This window comes from Mus musculus, chromosome 1 (assembly GCF_000001635.26).
Source record: "Mus musculus strain C57BL/6J chromosome 1, GRCm38.p6 C57BL/6J".
Lineage (NCBI taxonomy): Eukaryota > Metazoa > Chordata > Mammalia > Rodentia > Muridae > Mus > Mus musculus.
In genome coordinates, this window is record NC_000067.6 from 188,796,432 (window position 1) to 188,822,332 (window position 25,901).

Consider the following 25,901-nt stretch of genomic DNA (forward strand, 5'->3'; position numbering starts at 1 on the left):
CTTCCACTCACTTAATTATCTTCCCATTTTAAACATTTTGTTTAGTTAAGTAAATATATCCTTATTAAGAAACCATTTTCCCAGTGGGGAAAAAATTTCAAGACACTGGCCTCAGCAAGGACTCCTCAAGAGCCATCTCGTCACTCAGGAAAGAGTGACAACTGGCAAATGAGACTTCAAGAAAGGAACAAGTTTCTCCACAACCAAGGAAAGAGTTGAGTAAAAACATGCAGCAATGCAGGAGAGTCCATTTCCAGCTATAGCTCTGACAGAGGATTACCATCTGGAATAAACAAAGAACTCAGTAACAAACAGCTTAATGAAGGAGATAATGAACTGAGCAGAGGAGTCACAATGAAATAAAATTCTGCAGCTTTCAATAAATCTGCAAAAGGAAACTTCAACCTCACTAGGCACCCTAGAAATGCTAATTAAAATAACTGTGAGATTGTATGACTCCTGTCAGAAAACAAATAACAACAAAGGCTGGTGAGGATGTAGGCAAAGGGGAGCCATCCTGCACCTCTGGAAACATAAGACAAAAGTCACAACGGAAGTCAATATGGAGATTCCTCCAAATACTGAAAATAGGTCTTCCATGTGACCCAGCTATACCATTTGGGTTATTTACCCAGACGACTTCAAGACACCACCTCACAGAGGCGAATGCCCCTTGGTGCTTACAGCAGTGCTGTTCCCAGGAGCTGAGCCGTGAGACCAACCTGGGCTTCCAGCAACAGAAGAACGAGGGACAAAACGTGGCTCATACACAATGGAAACTTTTTTCTGCCATTAAAAAAGAAGGTCAAAATGATGTTGTTTGAAGGAAAATGGGTGGAACTGGAAAATTTTTATAAGACAATTCCATCTCAGGAAAACAAATTCCATGCTTTCTTTCTCCTCTGTGGTTCTTGGATTTTGCATAGATATTTAGAATCATATGTATGTAAATATGACAGGGAAGCAGAAGCCGATCTTTCCTGGCAGATAGAGCTAACCTGTGGCTTATGTGCTGCATAGCCAAAGATAGCTAGGAATATGTCCCAGCACAAAGTCATGTTGGTCAGACATTAGAAAGGGGGCAGGAAGAAAAGGGCCCATATGTGTGGATGAAAGCAACCACACCTACCACTCCATCTTCAATGTAAAAGTTTGGGGACTGTGTTACAATTTTACAACTCCAATAGAGCACTCTTCCGGTGTTCTGCCCTGCAGAAGGGATGGCACTAACACTTGGTTGGGAGTCTGAAGCATAATTGAACTCACAAGATAACATTTATCATCCTAATCCAACAGGAGAGATATGCTGCCCCGATGAGAGGCACAACCGGGTGTCCGTGGGCTTTGGTGATGCCTGCTGCGGCACAATGCCTTATGCCACCTCTGGGAGCCAGGTGTGCTGTGCCGGGAGGCTCCAGGACGGCTATAGACAGCAGTGCTGTGGGGGAGAGATGGTGAGCCAAGATTTCCAGTGCTGTGGTGGAGGAGAAGAGGGCATGGTATACAGTTACCTCCCAGGTAAGACCCCTTGTCTGTCCTACAGAATGTGAGAGGTGATGGCTAGGGAGAAGGAGGGATTTGCCCTAAAAATGAAATAATTAAAACCCATATGAATTAAATCTAATGAAGCATGTAGGAATATACTATGTAACAGTTAAAATCTTTCTTTTAAGTGTACCTAGACTACTTCATAAAGACACACCAGGTTTCTTTTTTTGGAGCTGAGGATGTGGTTCAGTGATTACTAGCCTTTGGTGTTCTTGCAAAGACCCCAAGTTCGGTTAGTTAGTACCTGGGTTGTGGGGCTCACAACCACCTGTAACTCTAGCATCAGATGCCCTCCTCTGGTCTCCATGGAGATTGAAGCTTCAGACACATAAATTTTTGAAAAATACATTTTTAAAAAAAACCTTTCTTTATGAAGTTACCCCACCAAAAGAATACTAAATCAAAACAAACTCCTCCATAAATATATTTTTTCTGTATCCGAAGAATATTTCCTAATAAGTACTAATAGTAGACAAAATAATTAAAGTGGCATTGAGATATTAATCTTTTAATTTTTTGTTCTCATATATCTAATATTATTACGAATATATATTCTAACATTAAATTAATTTGCTAATAACAATATTAATAGCAAACATTACCATGAGATAAGGCCTTATTGTCAAGTGTAGTGTCTATTCTTGTGTACGTTGATGCCAAAGTTAATCTTTATAACTACTCCACAAATAGATATTTTTCTACTCATATTTTATAGCTTAGGAAAGGTGCACAGGCCTATCACTCAGTGGTAAATCACTTACTAGTATCTGTGAGGCCTGGAGTTTGATTCTTGGCACCACAAAATAATAACAATATTAAAATTAATGTGGCAATTGAAATGTGGGCAATAGAGACGTACCAGAGACCACACAGGTGATCCAGAATAGAGCCTGGGGTGGGCTGAACTTGCAGTTGGAAGGGGTGGAGGAAAGGAACAAAATTCAAAATGAATATTTATTCATAATAAGAAAATAATTATAAATATAAAAGAAGTCCAGGAAACTTCACTTATATAATCTAGTGTTGTATGCATGTGTGTATTGTGCATGTGTACGTGCCTGCATATGTATATGTGTGTATGTTCATGTGTACATGAATATGTGCATGTGTGTGAGTGTATGTGTGTGTGCATCTGTGTATCTGTGTTTATGTACCTATGTGTTTGCATGCATGTGTATAAACATGTGTGTGAGAGCATGTAAGTGTATCTGTGTGTATGTATGCATGTGTGCATGAGTGTGCACATGTATGTTAGCATGTATGTGAGTGTATATGTGTATCTTGTATGTCTGTGTATATGTGTCTATGTGTTTGTATGCATGTGTGTGAACGTGTGTGTGTGTGTGTGTGTGTGTGTGTGTGTGTGTGTGTGTGTGCGTGCTGTATGTACCCATGTGTGTTCATGCAGAGGTCTGATGAGGACATCTGTTGTCTCGCTTTGTCACCCTCTGCCTTATGACCGTGAGACTGGGTCTCTCACTGAACCAGGAACTATGCTGGCAACTAGCCCCAGCCAGCCTCCAGTAGAGTCTCAATGGTGTTGAGGTAGCAGGTGTGTGCTTAGCCATGCTAGACTTTTACCTGAGCGCTGGGGATTTGAACACAGTTCCTCATGCTTGTTCAGCAAGCACTCTTACCCACAGAATCATCTCTCCAGTATCCAGCACAGTTTTTAAAATATCTGTGTCCCATAATTCCTGGCGTCCTTCACTGTGATTTGCATATGATTTGCGTATGCCTTTTCATTGTCTGTCCAGCCGACCCTGGCACTTCAGCAGATTTTTATTGCAGTTCAATTTTTCCCTCTCACATGGTGATCACAATATCACGATTTCTTTTTAAATTGGTTGAGGTTTTGAAATGAGGTCTTAAGTACCCTGGCTCATTATTATGCTTCATAAACAGGTAGGATAACTGTCAGATTTGTGGACATCTCTACGCAGGATCTCCTTTGGATCAGAGTATTTCAGATCTCTGAAAGTGCTCTGTGGTGAGTCTCCTGATCTGGGGAGCTGACTGTATTAACTGTACTCAGTGGGTAGTATCTGTCTAAGCCACCAGTTCTCAAGTTTGGGGGTCACGACCTCTTTGGGGGTCAAACAACTCTTTTACAGGGATCACATATCAGATATTCTACATATCATATATTGAAATTACAATTCATAACAGCAGCAAAATTACAGTTATGAAGTAGCAATAAAAATAATTTTAAGATTGGTGGTCATCACAACATGAGGGACTGTATTAAAGGGTCATAGTATCAGAAAGGGTGAGAACCACTGGTGTAAACTATAATTCTCTCTACTTGACTCATGTTATCATCAATGTCACCCGCCCATCTGCAAATCAGCAAGTCTTAACATTATTGGGTTATTATATTTCAGATACATTGATTCAAGTCCCAATACAGTGTTCTATTGCAGTATTACTACTTTGGGAATGGTCTGAAATTCATTTCAATTCTCCAGTTGATGTCAGAAATATTTTAATTTAATACTTATTTTCATGTTTTACATGTGTATGCATGTTCCCATGTGTAGCGGTTGATATGCACAAATACATATATGCTGAGGCCAGAAGATAATTGTGGAAACCATTCCTTAGATGTAGTCCATCCACCTTTTTTTCTGAACAGGATTGCTTACTGGCCTGGAACTTTATATGTAGGCTAAGTCCTTACTCTTCAGTGCCAGGACTACTGTTAGTCCTGTAGATGGGGGGTGGAGGGAACATTTCTTTGACTGTCTGATTATGACAAGCTGTGTTTATAAATGCACAGGGGACCAGCCAGATGACTGCCTCCCCTAAGTTGGGGTGTCAGAGAGTAGCCCCTCACTGGTTTTTTTATGCAGAAGGATTAGGGCTGATAGAAAAGAGCTGTTGAGATGATCAGCTGTTAGCACCAGGACAGAAGAGTAGGAAACTCTGGGCTCAAGGCTGCCTGTGGGGTAGATACCAGCAAGAATACATCCTGATTAGCCCAGAAACGTAGAATACCCAAGATATAAGATACAATTTGCTAAATGCATGAAGCTCAAGAAGAACGAAGACCAAAGTGTGGACACTTTGCCCCTTCTTAGAATTGGGAACAAAACACCCATGGAAGGAGTTACAAAGACAAAGTTTGAAGCTGAGACGAAAGGATGGACCATCTAGAGACTGCCATATCCGGGATCCATCCCATAATCAGCTTCCAAACGCTGACACCATTGCATACACTAGCAAGATTTTGCTGAAAGGACCCTGATATAGCTCTCTCTTGTGAGACTGTGCCGGGGCCTAGCAAACACAGAAGTGGATGCTCACAGTCAGCTATTGGATGGCTCACAGGGCCCCCAATGGAGGAGCTAGAGAAAGTACCCAAGGAGCTAAAGGGATCTGCAATCCTATAGGTGGAAAAACAATATGAACTAGCCAATACCTCCCCCCCCCCCCCCCCGGAGCTCGTGTCTCTAGCTGCATATGAATCAGAAGATGGCCTAGTTGGCCATCAGTGGAAAGAGAGGCCCATTGGTCGTGCAAACTTTATATGACTCAGTGCAGGGTAATGCCAGAGCCAAGAAGTGGGAGTGGATAGGTAGGGGAGTGGGTGGGGGAGCATGTGGGGGACTTTTGGGATAGCATTGGAAATGTAAATGAAATAAATACCCAATTTAAAAAAAAAAAGAATACATCCTGTGGAAGGGGCGTCATCACAGGTGTTGAGGAGTTTAGCAAGACAAAGGGATGGGTATACATCATGGGGTTACAAGTTCAGCAGAGACTGAGAGACACAGTTTGCAGGATACATTAGGCTTAGGAAACAAACTTCATAACAATGTATAACAATGTAACTCCTGTTTCAGTTACATCCTACAAGCATGTGCCACCATGACATGGCTTCTGAGGTTCAAACTCTGGTCTTGTACTTACAAAGTAAATACTTTAGCTGCTAAGGCATCTCTTCTCCCGCCATTTTTTTTTCATTTTCTCCACATTTACCTAATATTTTTTCCTTTAAATCTTTCCCTCATTGAACCTCATTTAGTAGTCTATGAATTTTTATATCCTGGCTCTCCCTACATTGCCGCATGCATGTGTGCTCCAGCCTTGGCAGCTCTTTATGGGACTAACCGAAGCCCTGTAGGTCATCTGTGAGAATGAAACTGTTTTCAGAATAATACTAAGTCAATGTACACATTAAGGTTTTATTATGTGTATATGTTTGTTTATCTGTGTGTGAGGACCATGGGGATGTATGCTGTGGCTCAAAGTATGGAGAGCAGAGCAGCCTGCGTGAGTCCGTTCCCTTCGTATGCCATAAAGACCCCAGGCAACGAGGTCAGGTCATCAGACTTGGACACAAGCACCTTTACCCACTGGGTCATCTAATCCACCCCACTCTCACCCCATCTTGGGTATCTAGCAGCATTTTCCAGGTCCCATGTGGCATGGGTTACAGCAACAGAGAAGCTGAGGGGAGAATTTAGCTTCTGTCTGAGACACTAGGCCTTAAGCTGGCCTACAAAAAAAGTGTAAGAGAACGTTATTCTTCTCACAAATTTAGTTTTGGGTATTGGAAAATGTATTTATGCCACAGAAACGCATCTTTATATGAGTTTATTGTTATTTTTTAATGGATTTGATTCTAGGATAGAACACATCTTCTGCTTTAACCCACATGCACAAAGGTTGTTTTGGTTTGATTTGGTTTGTTTCCTTCAAGACAGAATCTTATCCTGTAGCCCAGGATGACCTTGGATTCCTGATCCTCCTGCCTCAGCCTTCCAAGTGATGGGTTTACAAGTGTATGTCATTAATCAGGCAGGTAGGCTTTGGTTTTTTCATTTTTTTTCTTTATTAGTCAACTGCCATACCCTTCCATTGAACAAACAAGAGTGTATTGAGTCTATATTCAAGAAATCATTCTTTTGGGTGTAAAAATGATTAGAATTGCATCCCCTCCCCAGTTTCTCGATCATCCGAGAGCAGTAGCATCCATGAGGCTGTGAGCTACTCCCCTTCTTGGACTCTTCTTTTCAATTTTTGCGAGTGTGTCTTAATTGTGGAAGCTAATGAGTTTCATTATGACTTTCTCATCCATGCATGCAATGGGCTTCGGCCATTCTCCTCGCCAGCCCCTGCCCCCACCCCCTTTCTCCGACAGTCTAATGCACACACATTTTTTAAGCTGAGAGATCATCGCGTTAAGCAGATGAAGAAAGCTAAATCTGGGTGCACCATTGTGTCAGAGTCCTGAACACTGAGTCAGGTCTCTCGGGAGACAGCTTGACCTGGTGGGGAATTGATCCCCATGTAAGAGCCCACACTTTGGCTTCTGAGAAGTGTATCATCTACACAGAGAAACAGAGGGAGACAGGTTTGAGCCAGCCCAGGATTTAGGTGAGTAATCCCAGAAGAGTGAATGTGATTGTCTTAATTCTGACTTTAAAAGGCTAGTTGCATTTGGGTGGCAGAGAAAAAAAAAAATCAAGGACAGAAAGAGAAGACAGAGCCAAAGTGCTAGAAAGGAGAACAGGGTCAAGGTCACTGCCCTCCAGGGCAGATTCTCAACCTTCTAGAGAATTCTTTCCAAGTTATGAACTCTCATCTTCAGTTAATGTGCATCAAAATCCACTCACACATACATGCATGTGCACAAGTACACACCCACACAAGCACTCGTGCAAATCGCCTGCCTTCTTCACACCCTTGAAGTCCACCCGTGGGCCAAGTTTCAGAATCACTTTCTTTTCCTTCCATGTGACAATGACAGATAACCAGTCAGGTGTTTCTTTTTCAAACGAAATCATTTGTATTATTTTTAATTCTATGCATGCGTGTGAGGGGTGTATACACATGCTTGCAGGTGCCTCTGGAGGCCATAAGAGGGCATCACAGGTAGTTGTGAACCACCTGGCAAAGGTGCTGAGATCTGAACTTGAGTCCTCTGCAAGAGCAGTCAGTACCCTAACCGCCGAGTCCTCTCTTGACCACTAAGTCCTCTTATCGGCAACCAGTGAAGAAGCCTTTCTCAAATTGTAATGTTCCTCAACTCCTCCCAAGCAAGACTGACATAGTTCTGGGGTGCTTTCTGGACACCTAACCCTGGTAGCCACGGTGGAGAAGACAGAGGCTCAGGACTTGTAAGATGAAGGAGAAAAATCTTTTTATTACTGTGACCTTCCCTTCGGACACACTGAAAACAGACAGGTTCTCAGCCTCCTCTGCTCTCTCTCTTTCTGGTCTTGCCCCATGGTTACGGCTGCTCACAGATCTGTTTCTGTCCACCCCGGCCACTCACCACACCTGCCGGACAAGGCTTGGATCCTACAACACAGTTCCAAAACCTGGCCTCTCTCACCGCCTGGCATTGTGAGCCTGCCACGACACCGGCCTGGCTCGTAAAACATCCCTTTATGTACTTTATGACTTAAACTCTTTTATTTGCCTGCAGGAGCCCTTTAACAAAATCACATTGAATTGACTTTCTCACACCAAATCAAATCTCCCTGGTCCCAGTTCAGTTGTCTTTGTCAATATGTATTTTATAAATGGAGTGAATTAACAGATGCTGTAGGAACGGAAGTGCTGGGGTAGCGTTTATGGTTTTTAGTGCTCTCTCTGGGCGGATGAGCAGTGTGGAAGCAGTATACAGGTATCTTGGGATGAAAGTCATTCCCTCAGATACGTATTCCTAACCATTTTCCCCGAATATATTTTAAATCTCTTTATTACACATTTTCCCTTAGTGTTTTGCGTATATGGTTTTATCATGTATGCTGTTAATCTTAGCTTAGACTTGATGTATCCCTTAACATTAAAAGACAAAATTAAAACCTTCTCTATCATTCAGAGAGAACAGAGATTTTTTGTTAGCCATGAACAAGATCATTCCCTGACTTTAGATTATGTTCCCTCATTTGTATTATAAATCAGGTCCATGCAGTCTTTGATAGCAAATGCTTCTGAAATTATTTCATAGCAGAATTCTGGGTTTACATGCTCTAGACTCTGCCTTGAGAAAAAGTAATGGGGCCTACCAGAAAAATGAATATTTTCTTTTAAGATGGAATTTATATAAGTTTTGCACAAAAGGAGAGGGGTGGTACAGAAGTCCAGGGTAGAAGATAGAAGAGCTACCTGGAAGAGATTGCTCCCAAAAAAGTCTCCATAGGACCATGAAAGTCTTTTTAAAAATATAATGTAATATTATATATATATATATATATATATATATATATGCACTAAAATGTATGGCAGTGGTTTGGGGAGCAGGCTTAGCTGTTAGCTGTTTTGTGGTGGTGACCATAGCGCCATCTACTGCTTATCCCAAGCAAGAATGCCCTTTTAAAAAAATTTTTTTAATCTTTTTTTATTTTTTAGTACTCTCCCCCAGTTTTCTAAGTTTGCTCTGAAGACACTAATTGTAATCTGTTTCTTCTCTCTTATGTGCCTGAAATGCAGAACCCCTTGTGCTAAAACATGTCGAATGCAAACTGAGGCCAGAGTTTAACATGAGGTTTCCGACCCAGGGCTGGTTTTCACACTTTACTGTTATTTTCTTGGAAGAATGGTGTCTCTTTCTTAGTTGTCTTTGGGGAATGTATAGCACATTTTATAGACTTAAGCTATTTATTAAAGCATCAGGTGTGTTGATAAATATTTCTTCACTAGTTTTGAGCATTAAGCAAATGCTGGTGCCACACTTGCTAATGTGATTCCAAGCGTCTTCTAGTTCTTTCTCCGTTGTCTACAATAGAATAGAAGCCACCCATCGGCTGTCTACACACTGTGAAAGACTATGCAATCCTGAAATATAAACATCTACTCCTGAATGTATTGATAATTTCTATGTCTTGTTCAAAGACACTCTCCACGTTCATACAAATGTGATGGGAGCCTTTGGAAGAACAGACCAAGCCATTAATAATGCATGGCCTATTTTGTTTTTCTTTGGGCATATTTAAGATTGTGACTTCTGTGTGTCAGAGTTCAAAAGTCAAGTGCTGTGGGTGATAAATTAGGCAAGGGTCAAAGGTTGTTGCCATGCCTTTCAGAAGCTGGCCTGTCTCTGTATTTGCGGCTCATTCATGCTGAAGTGATGCACCATGGGTATTACTACCAGGCCCCGCTCTGCAACATCTGCTCTCCCTAAGTGAGTTAGTGCACGTCAGACATCTTTATGTCAGAATATCACAGTGATGGATGCAGTCTTCAGAAAATGCTGCATAAAAATCTGGTGTGCCGTTCTGGCCATTAAGTGAAATTACTATTTAAATTAATGGCACTGTCATGGTTTATCTGTGCAAAGAATGAACGCTGATTAGAGTATTAAGTAATTAGCAATTTATCACACTGGAACAAGGTTGATAATAATTAAAGAAGTAATGGTTTACCAAGGAAACTAGAAAGGGAGTCACTTCTTGTTATGTGAGTGAAATCTTGCCTGAAAACTCAGAAAAGCCAAGATGCAGCCCTTTGACAAAGAAAGCATCGTTTTCTTTCTCTCTCTCTCTCTCTCCTCTTCCCTTCATATAAAAGCAGTTCATTATCAAAATTTTAGTTGACCTGTCAAAAGTCCCTCAGAGCGATCCGATGACTGATTAGGAGTTTCGAATTAGGTCAATGTCTGCATTTTGATTTCATACTTAAAGCACGGTGAAGCCATGCAGTAATTTGAGAGGAGAGGGGAGAATTATTCTCCTCCCTAAAAGGCCAGTTTTCAGATTTTGATTGCTCCTTAAAATGGAAACACGAATAGTTTTAAGAAAATTACTAGAGGAAAAAAAAAGTGACAGTCAAAGATCCAAGGTTGTGTTTAAATGTCTGATCCAAAGGTGTCAGAGAAGTGATTCTGTGTGTGAGAGAAGCGATGTCCGTGTGTGTGAGAGAAGTGATGTCCATGTATGAGAGAAGTAATGTCCGTGTGTGAGAGAAGCGATGTCCGTGTGTGAGAGAAGTGATGTCCGTGTGTGAGAGAAATGATGTCCATGTGTGAGAGAAGTGATGTCCATGTGTGAGAGAAGTAATGTCTGTGTGTGAGAGAAGTGATGTCCATGTGTGAGAGAAATGATGTCCGTGTGTGAGAGAAGCGATGTCCGTGTGTGAGAGAAGTAATGTCCATGTGTGGACAACACAGAACCCAAGCCCATGGAGTCCACTTTCATTTTCCTGTGTCGAGAACACACATCTATAAGTAGGCATTTTGTATGAATAAACCTGTCTTTACCCACATAATTAAGACTCAGTCTACAATGAGAACCCTGCTGTGCATATTTTATTATCAAGAACATGACCCGGGAAGGTTAATAAAAATTATTAATATCATAGTTTACTTTCAATTACTTTGAAGAGTTGTCATGCCACATTTAGGTCAGCATGATACATCAAAACTCTATAATGACCAGTATCTATTATTAGTCATATAAGCGATTTTTAAATATTTAAATCTTTTAAAGTATAAACAGCAGTGTGATTGACGGTCCTTCAGAGCCTTAACTGAACAGCATCTTCCTTTAAGGGACCCACCACACTGAGGTCTACTGGATGATTTAAAAAATAAAATAAAAAGGCTTCAAAAATCTTTGGTCTGTTATCAAGAATGTTGTTCCTAATAGGGGTGTTTGTACAGGACCAGATTAAACAATTCAGGACCCAGAACACTTGGAATTTGAAGTTCTTTGCGATATCACTCGGGACTAATAATAAACAAACAGAACTCTAATTAAAATGAATCATTCATCAGGTTGCGGCACAACCAGATGCAGATTCTAATAAGACAGCATGGTGACATGCCATCTACACACCCGCATTTCCTGCACAATCTAACCCCAGAGGTGCTGTTTATTTAACTGGCGCCTTTATGTCTGAGTATATGCTAGGTTTCTTCCATGGCAATAAGTGGTAGGTATTTGGTCAGTAGGAGAGAAGTCTATTGGTCCTCCAGGTGTATGTTTGTCTCCCTTTAGGTACAAGAGTCAGTGATTCTCCCTGTAAGGCCTCTTTCCCCAGCCTGACAACCATGCCATCTGACAGAGCTGAGAGTCAGTGATTCTCCCTGTAAGGCCTCTTCCCCAGCCTGACAACCATGCCATCTGACAGAGCTGAGAGTCAGTGATTCTCCCTGTAAGGCCTCTTTCCCCAGCCTGACAACCATGCCATCTGACAGAGCTGAGAGTGAGTCCGGAAAATAGTGGTTGGCTGCCATGCTGTTGCTTTTCGGGGACCACAAACATGTTTGACTACTTTCTTTGAGGTGTGTGTTTGAGGTGTGTAGTGTATGTGTGTGTATGGTATGATATGTGTAGTGTATATGTGTCTGTGCATGTGTGTGTGTGTGTATCTGTGCGTCTGAGTGTCTGTGTGTGGTATAGTGCAGTGTACAGTGTGTGAGAGGAGATTAGAGAGTATGGTGTGTGTGTGTGTGTGTGTGTGTGTGTGTGTGTGTGTGTGTGTGCGTGTGTGCACATTGTGGTATGTGTGGTGGGTATGTGTGCTGTGCTGTGGTATGAGTCGTGCAGGGAGATGGTATGTGTGGTGTGATATGTATGATGTATGATCTTGTGTGTGTGCTGTAGTATGGAGGGTGAGGGGTGTGTTGTGTGGTGTGCTATTTGTTATGTGTGTGCATGTTGTGGTATGTGTAATGTGTGTAGTGTATGTGTGCTGTGGTGTGGAATGTATTGTGTAGGGGGATGGTATTGTGGTACGGGTGGTGTGGTATATAGGATGTATGGTTTTGTGTGTGTGCTGTGGTATGAGGGGTGAGTGTGAGTGTGTGTGTGTGTGTGTGTGTGTGTGTGTGTGTGTGTGTGTGTGTATGTGGTATGCTTTAGTGGGCTAAGAATTTTACACAATGGGTTCTGATCATGTTCAACCCCCTCCCCCAACTCACCCAATTGTGTGTTCTTTTTTTTGTCTTCTTAAATCCATCAAGGCCAATCAGTTCCCCTAAATGTATTCTTGGGTGCCTGGCCTTCCACTGGAGAAGGATCATCTCACCAGAGGTCACAGCCTTAGAACAGAGCTGACCCCCCCCCAACCCCCAGCACTAACAAGTTCTGTTCTATCCTCAGCAGTGGAGAGACTTCCTGACAACTCCTCCTCCATCGTGGGATTCGGGGTGACTTGGGCTTGCACAGGATGGTGTATGATGTCAAAAGCAGTAACCACTGTGGCTCACTGCCCTGCTGTTTCCTTGTAGGCATCCACAGCCTCTTACAATCTTTCTAGCCCTCATTCCACAGTGGTCCCTGAGCCCTGGAAGGAGAACATGGGGAACATGGGAGCATGGGGCTGAGCATTCCGTGGCCTCTTAACTGTCACATCTTGGCCAGTGTGGTCACACAGTGTGGTCACTCACTATTGTCTTTACTCATGTGCTCTATTAGAGGTATAGCTGTTGAAGTTTGAATAGCTGTTGTTGTCTTGTCAGACATGGTCTCGTGTACCCCAGAATCTCAAGATGGCCTTACACTTACTGTGTTACTGAAAACAACTTTGTACTTCTGATCTTTCTGCCTCCACCTCCCTAATGTTGGCATCACAGAAATGTACCACCATCTGGTTCCCACAGTACAGACTGGAGAGCAAATACCGGCTAGCACTCTGCCAACTGAGCCATATCCATGACCTGGGTGTATGTACCCAGTCGCATTTTGGGAGAAAGGAAGATTATGGCTGTTTCAGACTTCACAGGAGCACAAGAGGCAAATGCTACACCCCAGACAAAGCCAGGCAGAGGCTTACGCAGCCCTTACCAAGAACTACTCATCTGGGATGTCACCACATTTCCCATCTCCCTTGTGAATTTCTAGAGCTTTCTTTCTAGGACCTTTTACTCTAGCTAGCCAACTTGTGCAACATGATGTTATCATCACAAAAGGGACAGGCAGTTTTGACAAAAATCCGATCTCTTTTTTTTTTTTTTTTTTTTTTTTTTTTTACTGGAGTGTGGGCAGCATCTGGCCCAGCCGAGTGATTTCCGAACAGTTCCTCTAGTGTGTGTTCATTTCCTAATGAGTGCCTGGTGCTCTGGTAAGAAGGACCCTCATCGCACATCTAAATCACCTTGGTGGGGAAATGTTACCTTTACGGTGGCCCCTTCACTGAAACTGCCCAAGTCTGACGTTTTTATACCAAGCTTTATGGCTGCCTCAGTTTTCTTCCCTCTTTTTATTTGATATTCATATATAACATTTTATTGTTGCAGGAATGCTGTGTTGTGGGCAGGATTATGTGAATATGTCAGAGACCATATGCTGTTCAGCTTCCAGTGGAGAGTCTAAAGCACATGTTAGAAAGGATGACCCCACACCAGTGAAATGCTGCGGCACTGAACTGAGTCCAGAGAGCCAGCGATGCTGTGATGGGGTTGGATATAATCCTTTGAAATATGTTTGTTCTGATGAGATTTCAGCTGGAATGGCGATGAAGGTAATTGATAGAAAGCCGCTTGGAGGTGCTGCTCTGGCGGTGGAAAGAGAAACACGTTGTTCATAACTATTTTTCTAAAATAGGAATATAAAAACTCATGTGTGCATTATTCATTTTTTGCATTCTATCCATATTAATACAGAATGAGTTTGTCATGATTGATGCTAGCGCAGTGAATTCTAAAGGAATTCCAGATGATTAGCTGTTCTCTGAGAAGCTCTGCCCAGCACTTCAGATGAGTAGAGGGCTGGAGGTGCGTGCTCCCAGACCGTGCACCGTCCTCCCTGCCCCTCATACAGCGCCATTTATAGCCCTGGGTGCTGTGACTGCCAACTGTGATGCTTCATCGCAACTGTCAACCCCCTGTGAATTAGAATTCCTGAGACTCACACCTCTGAGTGTGTCTATGGGTGTGTTTTCCAGAGAAAATGACTGAAGATGTAACACTCATTTTAGGGTGTGTGGGGGCGTGTAGGCAGCACGGTTCTATGGGATGGGCAGATGGTGAGCTGAGTAGCAGCCTTCATCTCTGTTTCCTCAAGTAAGACCTGTTCTCCCTATCTGACTTCATGAAGACGAGCCTCTCTGTGGGCTTACGATGATTCACAGTAAGCCTGGTGGTCTCTGAAGCCTTGAAGATGGAGCACATGGCCTTGCACATGACAGACAAGCATTTACACTGTTGGTAGGCTGCATCCCCAGCTTTCAAATGATGAAGGGGAAGGTACCATTTTGCCCTGGAGTTCACCACTTCCCTTCTGGGGAACGCACTTTCACCAACGGTTTAACAATTTACTGTCACTTTTGTGTTAGTTCCCACCACTTAGTTGGCCCTGGCCCCCTTTAATCTGTCCACATTTTCTTCCAGCTCTTCCCATCCGCTGATGAATTTCTTATCTACCTCGGTGAGGTGTTGCTTTCAATTTATGTTTTCACATTTCGATTAATTTTTTTAACAATGAGAACCATTTTATTTTAAGGGACTTTTGGGGCTTTGGGAGACTATATTTATGATTTTGATGGTATTGGTAAGGTCCTTTTTGTTGGTTTGCTTTATTTTTCAATGGTGTCATTTGTTTGTTTAGCACAACCTTGGCCCTTCTTTTCTTTGCTCTACTTCTGCTTGCCGGAAGCCTATTCATCTTTAATGTTTTGTAATTGCTTCCTTCATCAGAGGCTATCTGAGGACTTGCTGTGCGTGGTCATTCGTGGTCTGTCTATCCGTGGGAGGAATGGCAGAGTAGTCACCAGGCAGCGAGCTTGTTTGCCAGGGAGTTGGTGGGGTGACTGAGAATGGTAACCCGTGTCCTAGGCCTCTAGGCCAGGCTGGGAGTGGGTTTGCGGAGCTGCCTGCTGTGCAGAGACTAAGAAGCCACAGGAGAGCTCCTGCTCAGAGCTCTGAGTTTGACTTCCCCCTTTCCCTTTCGCTATTTTAAATCTGGGTCCCGACTCTGTCCTTCCACTGTGCCCTCTCTTCTCCTCTCCATCTCACTGGCTCTTCCTCAGCTTGTCTCATTCTGGCATGCACTGCCAGCTGCAGCCAGTAACAGCACACACACACACACACACACACACACACACACACACACACACACACAGAGCGATGACACCCTGTCTTAGGACCCACCCCTGGAGCCACCCACCCAGGGAGCCACCCACCCAGGGAGCCATCCAGGGCAAGTTTTCTAATTTTTCATGCCATACCAAAGACCGCTACCAGACACATGCTCCCCTGTTCTCTATCAATCCTGCCTAACCACTAAGCCAACCCACACATTTAGAGTTTTGTTGCTTAAACAGACTATACTGGAGTAAAAAAGTTCATATAGGTGATGACTCCAAAGAATATGATTTTCAGCTTTGTTTACATGTTAATTTTTGTATGTGTTTGTGTGTGTGTGTGTAGTATATAGCATGACTTATGTGTATACATTAGAAAGTGATCACCAAACAATTTAGTATATGTGTAACTTTCCAAAAATACCAGTTTCTTTCTGTTTTTAAGTTTCTGTGAGTGGAAGAAATGCTTCAGACCTGTCCTTTTAGCAGCTGGATTTTCTTTGGTTTGCTTTGCTTTGCTTTGCTTTGGTTTGGTTGGTTTGGTTGGTTTGGTTTGGTTGGTTGGTTGGTTGGTTGGTTTGGTTAGTTGGTTAGGTTTGGTTAGGCTTGGTTTGGTCAATTTGGTTTGGTTTGGTTGGTTTGGTTTGGTTTGTTTGGTTGGTTTGGTTTGGTTTGGTTTGGTTGGTTGGTTGGTTTGGTTTGGTTGGTTGGTTGGTTTGGTTTGGTTTTATTGGTTGGTTGGTTGGTTTGGTTTGGTTTGGTTTGGTTTGGTTGGTTTGGTTGGTTGTTTAGAAATGTTCATATCATATCCAGTATTAGTTAGGCAGTGTTTTTCCAAGCAGCATCTTAGAAAGCAGTGTCACCTCCTAGCACCTCACAAACATCACACTGGGACGGGAAATAAAAGACTCTTGGCTGAGTTGTCCTTGGATACTCTTCCCACTGCCATATATATATATATATATATATATATATATATATAATCAGATTAGAAGGCCTCTGCTAATACACATGGGCTTGGAAAATGGTGACTTCATAGCTGGTCCTGGGGGATGAAGGAAGAAGTGTCTCTGACCAGCACAGCTCCTGCCTCTACTCTGGGCAGCTGCCTCCCAACTTTGACTGTTTCCTTAGACTTCCTTGTTTTATTTCCTGTGTGTAATCTGCTTGTTTGCTGTCCTTTAGATGGGCTTTACACAGAGAGGATGATAAATGCATACTTACTCTCCCCATTTTTAATGGAATTGCTGCCATGTTTTTCTGAAAAAAATGTTATTTTGATGAACTTAGAGAGAATAATTTACCCTTTCATGAAAGAGAGAAGAGAAATCAAATTTTAATATGAAAACTGTTTAAAGCCCATTTATTGCTTATATACAGGAATGCAATGTGAATCTGTGTTGTATGACTATTGCCCTCTCTATGGCTCCTATAATCTACAATGATTAACCCCTTAATTTCCTCAGATTAGAACATTCATCAGTAAGTGTAAAGAACCTAGCAATCCCTCAGAGAGAAGATTAACAACTGTAAATAATTATAATGACAAATGTAATACTTAGCTGTCCAAAAACTACGTATTGAGGGTCTAGCTTGGCTCTTTAAACTTTTGCGACATTTATTTATTTGTGTCTTGGGGTCAGGGACACCTTTGTGCCATGGAGAAGTCAGAGGACAGCTTTGTGGTGTTGGTTCTCTTCTTCTTCTACACGGGACCTGGGGATTGAACTCAGATCTCCAACTTGGCGTCAGAAGCATTTATGCACTGACCCGTCTTGCTGGGCCCAGTGTCAACCTTTCTTACAGCACTGGATCACAGATTCTCAGAGTCCCATCTTTTTTTTTTTTTAATTCCACATGCAAATGTCAAAGTTCGCATCGAATCCTGCAGTTCCTGTTTGTCATGAATGACCTGAGCTCAGGGCCATTTCAGGTGTCAGGTCATTTGATTCACAGACTAAGACTTCCTGGTGAATTTAGTTTCCAGTTCATGCACTCATGAGGAAGACACTTTGATAGTATATGACGTTCAAGTTCCCAGAAGTAGAAAGACACAAAACTAAAATTGTAATCCCTCCTGAGTCTCTGCTCTTTCCAATATACAACTGCTTCTCTATTAGGTGTTTTAAACTGTTTATCACAAGGGTAAAATAATTCGTCTAAGTGATACAAAAACTCATTCTATATGGCTAAAGGAAGTTCACACACCCTCCTAACCCTTTCCCAACAGGAAACCAGAGTATGTGCGACTATCTGCCCAGCAACCATGAAAGCCACAGCACACTGTGGGAGGTGTGACTTCAACGCCACCACCCATATCTGCACGGTGATGAGAGGGCCTCTCAATCCCACAGGGAAGAAAGCGGTGGAAGGACTGTGTTCTGCAGCAGAGGAAATAGTTCATTCTGGAGATGTAAACACACACTCTTTCATAGGTAAGGGACGCCACCCACTGCCCATGCTGTAAGCCTAGTGAGAGGCCACTGCTGGTGCAGACTCCATTTCTCTCTGACAATCACCTCCATGTCAACCAATCAGTCCATCTTACTTTTAGGCCAACTTGTGGCACAATAGTCAGTGGCATAATCTAGATGCACTCAAAGTCCGTTATTTAAAATTTTAAGTCGAGCAAGGATAAATGCTATTTTAAATTAAATTCTTTTAAAAAGGAATAAAGCACAAGAAATTAATAAACTATTTATGACTTTGTGGAATACTCCATTTATTGATGAATTAATTTCCATTCTCAAAGTTATAAGGCAACTTTCAGTGAGAGCAGTGAGTGGATGCTGCCTTGCTTGGAGGCAGGAAGAGCAGAGAAGCCTGTAGGCTACTCGTGAGACCCAGGAGCATTGCTCTGAGGAAGGAGATCACTCCAGAGTGGGACTGTCCCCAAGATGGTGGGTCAACCTCAGAACAATAACCTTCACAGCAACTGAGATATTAACTTCTAACTACCATTTTGCACTTCTGGATTAGTCTAAGTAGGAGTACTTAGCACTCAGCACTAGCTGAGCTGGACGAGAAGCTCTGTAGAGTTGAAGATTATTTCTAAATTAGCTCTGCTCTTTACTACAGTTTTATTATTCTAATGTTTACCAAAGTCCTTACAGAATATGCTTGGGTTTTTTGAGCAAAAAAGATGTGTTGCTACACATTGAGCCAGAGAGAGTCTGTTTACGTTACATAATTCACGCACACTGTAGTTAAATAAACAGAGCAATGCTGTAATCAATATGAACAAGGACAAGGCCTCGCTTAACCACAGGCAGCAAGCATGTCAAATTTCAGGAATGGAAAGTTCTGGGTGGGATGCCAGACTAGAAAGCTGACATAGGGAAGGAGGAGCCAGGGTAAAGTATAACCAACTGGCGTTTACTCCCAGTGCCATGCTAGGTAGTCAGCACTCCCTGCGTACTCCCGAGGCACTCATCTAGTGTGATCATAGGAGGTGAGGGATCGGAGGGTCAGACCTGGAAAAGGAGCTTGCTGTGGGAAGCAGACAGCCCACACACCATGCATGCTGAAGCATGAGATCTCGATGCTTCATGTGGGCAAGCGGCTTCCCCCAGAGCACTTTGGCACCTCTCTCAAGTGATGCTTCCCTTCAGCAGCCCTTCATCACCCTGCTCTGCTTGGTCCAGGCTTCCCCCGTCAGCCATGAGCCCCCTCTGTCCCTGCAGCATCTGGCTTACAAAGACCACCCACTTGCTGTAGACACTTACCCCATCTTTCCCACTAGCCTGAGATGTTCTTATAAATGATATGTTAGGATTTAACACATGACTCATAAACAAAATTTACTTAATAAATGAAATACAAACAAAATAACATTAGGAAAGGCTTCAAAATAGACCACAGTCTGACCGGTCTTCCAGTCTCCCACTGTCAGTTAACTATCACACTCGTGGATCCTCATTCCTAAATGACTGGGTTTCCATCCCCGAGAGGTCCCTGCTTTTATCTGCCACCTGCAATCAAGTCAAGATTTTGAAGGGCTCTCCAAGCATACTTGCAGGAGCCTTCTTCCGAGATAAATAGATGTGCTGCTGATGTGGCATAAGGGCTTTTAAAACCTACACTCCAGATTGCTTTCCCCTCCAGAAAGTGCTATAAATTGAACATGAGAAACAAACTTTCTTATTTGTAGCAGTACTATGGTAGAGCCCCCAACTTACCCAGTCTTAACAAGCGCTTTCCCATGGAGCTGTGTCCCCAGCCAGCTCTCATGTGTTAGTTTTGAAACAGAGTTTCACTAAATTGCCAAGGCTGGCCTTGAACTTGAGACATAGCCTGAGCTGACTTTGAGTTTATGATTCTCCTTTACATGGTCATGAAAATTGTTAAGTGTCTGATGAGTCCATTTTCTGTGCACTGTATGTATTTAGGGCTCAAAACTAGGATTCGATAATCTGTCCGGAAGCCCATCCCTTCATTAATTGAATTCATTAATTGCCTGGATTCATCAGTGTATGCTGTCAGATGTGGAGTTGGTAAAAATCTCTTCCCATTCCGTGTGCTATCATTTTATCATCTTGACAATGTCCTTTCCTTTACAGAAGCTTTTCAGTATCAAGAGGTCCTATTTGTTAATTGTTGATCTTGGTGCCCGAGTTATTGTTCCATTCAGGAAGCCCTCCCATTCGCCAATGCACTCACGGCTGTTCCCTGCTTTCTCCTCTATCAGGTTTTGTTGAAGATGCTTTCTTTGTTCCCATTGTATATTTCTGGCTTCTTTATTAAAAACAGATGTCCATAGCTGTGTGGATTTATGCCTGGGTCTTTGGATTCCATTCTATTGAATTCCATTGCTCAATGTGTCTGTATGCCAATGCCATGCAGTTTTTGGTTACTACAGCTCTATAGCACAGCTTCAGCTCAGGAATGATAAAACCTTCAGAAGTTCTCTTATTGTACAAGATTGTTTTATCTATCATGGGGCTATTTTTTTTTCATATGAAGTTGACTATTATTCTTTCAAGGTCTGTAAAGAATTGTGTTGGAATTTTGATGATGAATATTGCAAAAAACCTATAGATTGCTTTTGGTAAGATGGCCATTTCTACTGTGTTAATCCTACCAACCCATGAGCATGGAAGATTTTTATGTCTTCTGATATCTTTTTTAACTTCCTTCTTCAAAGATTTGAACTTGTGATTACACAGGTCTTTCACATGCTTGCTTAGAGTTACCCCGAGGTACTTTATATTATTTGTGACTGTTGACAAGACTGTTTACCTGATTTCTTCCTCCGCCATTTGTCATTTCTATATAGGAAGGCTACTTTTTTTTTTTTTTACTTTATCTATATCTAGCCATTTAGTTAAAGGGGTTTATAAGCTGTAGGAGTTCCCTGGTAAATTTTGGGGGTCACTTACATATACTAACATGTTATCTGCAAATAGCAATACTTTGACTCCATTCCAATTTGTAGCCTCTTGATCTCCTTTAGTTGTCTTATTGTTCCAGCAAGAATGCCAGCTGCTATACTAATAGCTATGGGTAGGGAAGACAGCTTTGTCTTATTCCTAGTTTTAGTGGAATTGCTTTGAGTTTCTCCCCATTTAATTCGATGTTGGCTATAGGCTTGCTGTGAATTGCCTTTATTGTGTTTAGTTATGTCTCGTGCATCTCTGATCTCGCCAAGGTTTTTATCATGAAGGGGTGTTGGACTTTTGTCAAAGGCTGTGTTGACATCTAATGGAATGATCTTGGGGTTTTCCTCCTTCACTTTGTTTATACCGTGGATTACAGTGACAGGGTTTGTGTGTAATTCTCCATCTTTATTGAATCTTGGTGTATCAGGATGACTGTGGCCTTGTAAAATGAATTTGACAATGTTGCTTCTGTTTTTATTTTGTGGGATAATTTGAGGAGTATTGATATTATGTCTTCTTTGAAAGTCTGGTAAAATTCTATGCTACAACCATCTGACCCTGGGCTTTTTTCTATTGGCAGACATTTATTTCCTTGGGGGTTCCTGGTGTATTTAAAATGTTCAGCTGGTCTTGATTTTACTTTGGTAAGTGGTGTCTATCCAGAAATTTTCCGTTTATTTCAGATTTTCCAATTTTGTGTAGCACAGGTTTTTGAAGTGTAACCTAGTGATTCTTTGGATTTCTTCTGTCTATTGTTATGTTTCCTTTTCATTTCTGATTTTGTTGATTTGGATATTCTCTCTTTGCTTTTTACTTAGTTTGGATAAGGGTTTGTCTGTCTTGTTGATTTTCTCAAAGAACCAACTCTTCTTTTCATTGACGCTTTGTATTGCTCTCTTCATTTCTATTTTATTGATTCAGCCCTGAGTTTGATTATTTCCTGCCATCTACTCCTTTGGGGTGTGTTTGCTTCTTTTTGTTTGAGAGCTTTCTGACATGCTGTTAAGTAGCTAGTATGAGATCTCACTAACTTCCTTATAAAAGCACTTAAGCGCTATTAACTTTACTCTTAAATTGTTTTCACTGTGTCCCATAAGTTTGGGTATGTTGTACATTAATTTTAATGAATTCTAGGAAGTCTTTTTTTTTTATTTCTTCCTTGATCCAGTGATCATTGAATAGAGTTGTTCAGTTTCCATGAGTTTGTAGGCTTTCTGTTGTTTCTGTTGTTGAAGTCCAGCTTTAATCCATGGTGATCTGACATGATACAGTCCATTATTTCAATTTTCTTGTATCAGTTGAGACTTGCTTTGTGACCAAGTATGTGGTCAGTTTTTGAGAATGTTTCATAAGATGCTGTGAAGAAGGATTTCTGTGTGTGCCCATCTGTGTGTGTGTGTGTGTGTGTGTGTGTGTGTGTGTGTGTGTGTGTGTGTTTGAGTGTTTGGGTGAAATGTTCTGAAGATATTTAATAGTTCCCTTTGACTCAGACTCTCTGCTAGCTCCATTATTTCTCCATTTAGTTTCTGTCTGGATGACATGTCCATTGGTGAGAGTGGGGTGTTGAGGTCTTCCACTATTAATGTGTAAGGTTCAATGTGTGATTTAAGCTTTAGTGACTGCCCTTGCATTCAGGGCATAGATATTAAGAATTGAAATGTGATTTGGATTTTTCCTTTGATGCGTATGAAATTTCTTTCTCCGTGTCTTTTGATTAATTTTGGTTTAAAGTCAATTTTGTTAGATGTTAGAATAGCTACACCAACTTGTTTCTTGGGTCCATTTGCTTAGAAAATCTTTTTCCAACCTCTTACTCTGAGATAATGTCTATCTTTGATGTTGAGGTGAGTTTCTTGTATACAAATGGGTAGATCCTGGTTTTATATCCATTCCGTTAGCCTGTGTCTTTTTTTTTTTAATGTTATGTCTATTTATTTATTTTTTTATTTAAATATTTTTTACTACATATTTTCCTCAATTACATTTCCAATGCTACCTTTAAGGGGGAATTGAGTCCACTGGCATTGAGTGATATCAATAACCAATGATTGTTAATTCTTAATGTTATTTTGTTGTAGTTGGTGGTGGAGGTGTAGTGGTGCATGAATGTTTTGCTGGTGTGCAACTATTTATGGCCTAAGCTTTCATTGGTGTAGTTAGTTTCTTTGGATTTGAGTTTCTTTCTATAATTTTCTGTAAGGTTGGATATGTAGTAGATATTATTTAAATTTGACTTTGTCATGAAATATATTGCTTTCTCCATCTACATTCATTGATAGTTTTGCTGAGGATAGTAGTCTAGACTGGCACCTGTGGTCTCTGAGTCTTCAAGGCATCTATCGAGGCCCTTCTGGATTTTAGGATCTTGATTGAGAAGTCAGGTGTAATTCTAATAGGTCTGCCTTTATATGTTACTTGGCCTCTTTCCCTTGCAGCTTTTAATATTCTTTCTTTATTCTGTGTGTTTAGCGTTTGTGATCATTCTTTAGCATGGGGACTTTCTTTTCTGGTCCACTTTATTAGATGTTCTTTAAGCTTCTTTTATCTTTATGGGCATGTCCTTCTTTAGGTTAGGGAATTTTTCTTCTATGATTTTCTTAAATATATTTTCTGGGATCTTGAGCTTGGATTCTTTTCCTTAATCTATTCCTAATATTCTTAGGTTTAGTCTTTTCACAGTATCCTAGATTTCCTAGATGTTTTGTGTTACAATTTTCTTATATTCAGCATTTTCTTTGACCAATGAATCTAATTTTTCTACCATATTTTCAACCCCTGAGATTCTTTCTTCCATTTCTTGTATTTTGTTGGTAACGCTTGAGTCTGAAGTTCCTGTTCCCTTACCTAGATTTTCCCATTTCCAGAATTTCCTCAGTTTGTGTTTTCTTTATTGCTTCCATTTCTATTTTCGTGTCTTGGACAGTTTACTTCACCTGTTTGCTTGCTTGTTTATTTGTTGGTTCTCATGGCATTCTTTAAGGGATTTATTGATTTTGCCTAATTTTTTATTCATCTTTTCCTTGATTTCTTTAGGGATTCCCCCCCCCATTTCTTTGTTAATGATCTCTATCATCATCATAAAGTTGGTTTTAAGGTCATTTTCTTACATTTCAGCTGCATTAAAATCTTCATGTCTTTCTGTCTCCAGTGGTACCATATTCCGTATCTGCTGTTGATTGTGTTCTGACCCTGGCGTTTATGCATTGGGTCTGGATGATTAAAGTTCTAGATGCTGACTTCTAAGGTTGTCTTTGTTGAATAGGTGTTCTGTTCCTTAGTTTCTGTTTCCTCTTTGGTCTTCTGGTCTTTGTGGCCTGGATTTCTGGTGGCCTGCTTAAATGATCATCCACTAGAAAGTCTGTGACCAGGTTAGGGACTTGATTTCTGGCAAACAGCTTGGCCTGTGGTGCAGTGGGGGGGCGGGGGGGGGGGTCTATGTTCTTCTGATGGTTATGACCTGCACCTGAGCAACTGGAGTCTAATAAAATTGAGCATAGGGACCCCTCTGCAGGGTGGCTGGTAAGGTGGGAGTAGAGAGGCTATGGAATGTGTCTTTGGGAACCTAGTCTAGGGAATAGAGCAGTTCAGCTGGCAAGGACACACTCACCTGTCTTTCTAACTCCTGTCTTACTTTTGAGATAGGTTCTCCCACTGGTTGAGTGCTCTGGGATCCACCTGTCTCTACCCTGCCCCACCTCCCACCCCCATGCTAGGATTCTAACACTGCTGAGCATAGCTTTTACCATGTATCCTGGGTATGGAGCTCATGCCTATACAACAAGCCCTACACAGTCTGACTCCTCCCTCCAGCCTCTCAGTTGTTTCTTTATAAACACTTCTCTCTTCAGAAACAATGAATTCCTTGCTGTGTGACTACCATCTCCACATCTACTTAACACTTCATTTTTTCATGCTTTATAAAATAAATTAGATTTTTATTTATGCACAAAGGAATAAGAGTATTAAGCATTAGTTATAAATGTTCAGAGATCTAGATTTTAAGGGACTAGAAGTAAGAGTCTGTACTGTTTTCATGAAGGACCAGAATTCATTTCCCAGTACCCAAAATGGGGGGGGGGGGCACACACCTTTCTATAACTCCAGGTCCAGGGGATACAATGTTATCTTCTGGCCTCTGCAAGCACCAGAACACACACACACGCACACACACTCATAAACACACACAGAGAGAAAGAGATGCAAAGAAATAAAAACTACAAGGTGATTTGACTTTAATTTTTAGTATGATAGTTAGGAAGAAAGAGAGAGAGAGAGAGAGAGAGAGAGAGAGAGAGAGAGAGAAGAAGAAAGAAAAGCCCTCTGAGTCTGATTTTTGTCTTACAGATAGAGACCTCAAGCCAAGCACTGTGTATGAATATAGAATTTCTGCATGGAACAGCTACGGGCGAGGATTCAGCCAATCCGTGAGAGCTAGCACAAGAGAAGATGTGCCTGAAGGAGTCAAGGCCCCTAGATGGGCCAGGACGGGCAAACATGAAGATGTTATTTTCTTACAGTGGGAAGAGCCCATGCAGTCAAATGGTATTGAGTTGCTTCAAAAGTCGAATTACCAGCCTTGTACATTCCTACCGTTGGGAAATGAGTGTACTGCACATTGACATGCCTCCAATCGGTGGGAAACGTTTACTGATAAAAGAAAACCCCTTGTGTCTGCTCATTGCTCATCGTTTTGAAACAAAATAAATAACAATGCTAAAAATAATCACTCAAATCCTCCCAGACCATTGCACCTACCAGAGTTGCTTTCAAATAAGCAGATTATGTTTTAAATCAAAATTGTCCTATTGTTGAAAGTAAATCCTTTTAGACACAAACAGAGATAAACATAAATACTCTGTTTAACAATTCCTCTTCCCTCTGGTAGTGTAACTGAAAACTACTTGATGAAACAAATAAATAAATAAAAAATATGTTACATTTTAAAATGCTACAGTATCCCATTTCCTTAACAATTCTATTGCAGGGCTGTTGAGACAG

At 41.5% G+C, this 25,901-nt stretch overlaps 1 protein-coding gene across 2 annotated transcripts in view; it reads left to right on the top strand.

Moving 5' to 3' along the window:
* The window catches only part of Ush2a (usherin), a 702,660-nt gene that overhangs the window by 533,594 nt on the left and 143,165 nt on the right, over positions 1-25,901 (top strand). For both annotated transcript variants that reach the window (NM_021408.3, XM_017319869.1), the window contains 4 exons: positions 1,297-1,518; positions 13,742-13,965; positions 17,756-17,960; positions 25,248-25,445. In NM_021408.3, coding sequence (NP_067383.3) covers positions 1,297-1,518; positions 13,742-13,965; positions 17,756-17,960; positions 25,248-25,445 — 849 coding nt within the window. The remainder of the gene's footprint in view (positions 1-1,296; positions 1,519-13,741; positions 13,966-17,755; positions 17,961-25,247; positions 25,446-25,901) is intronic.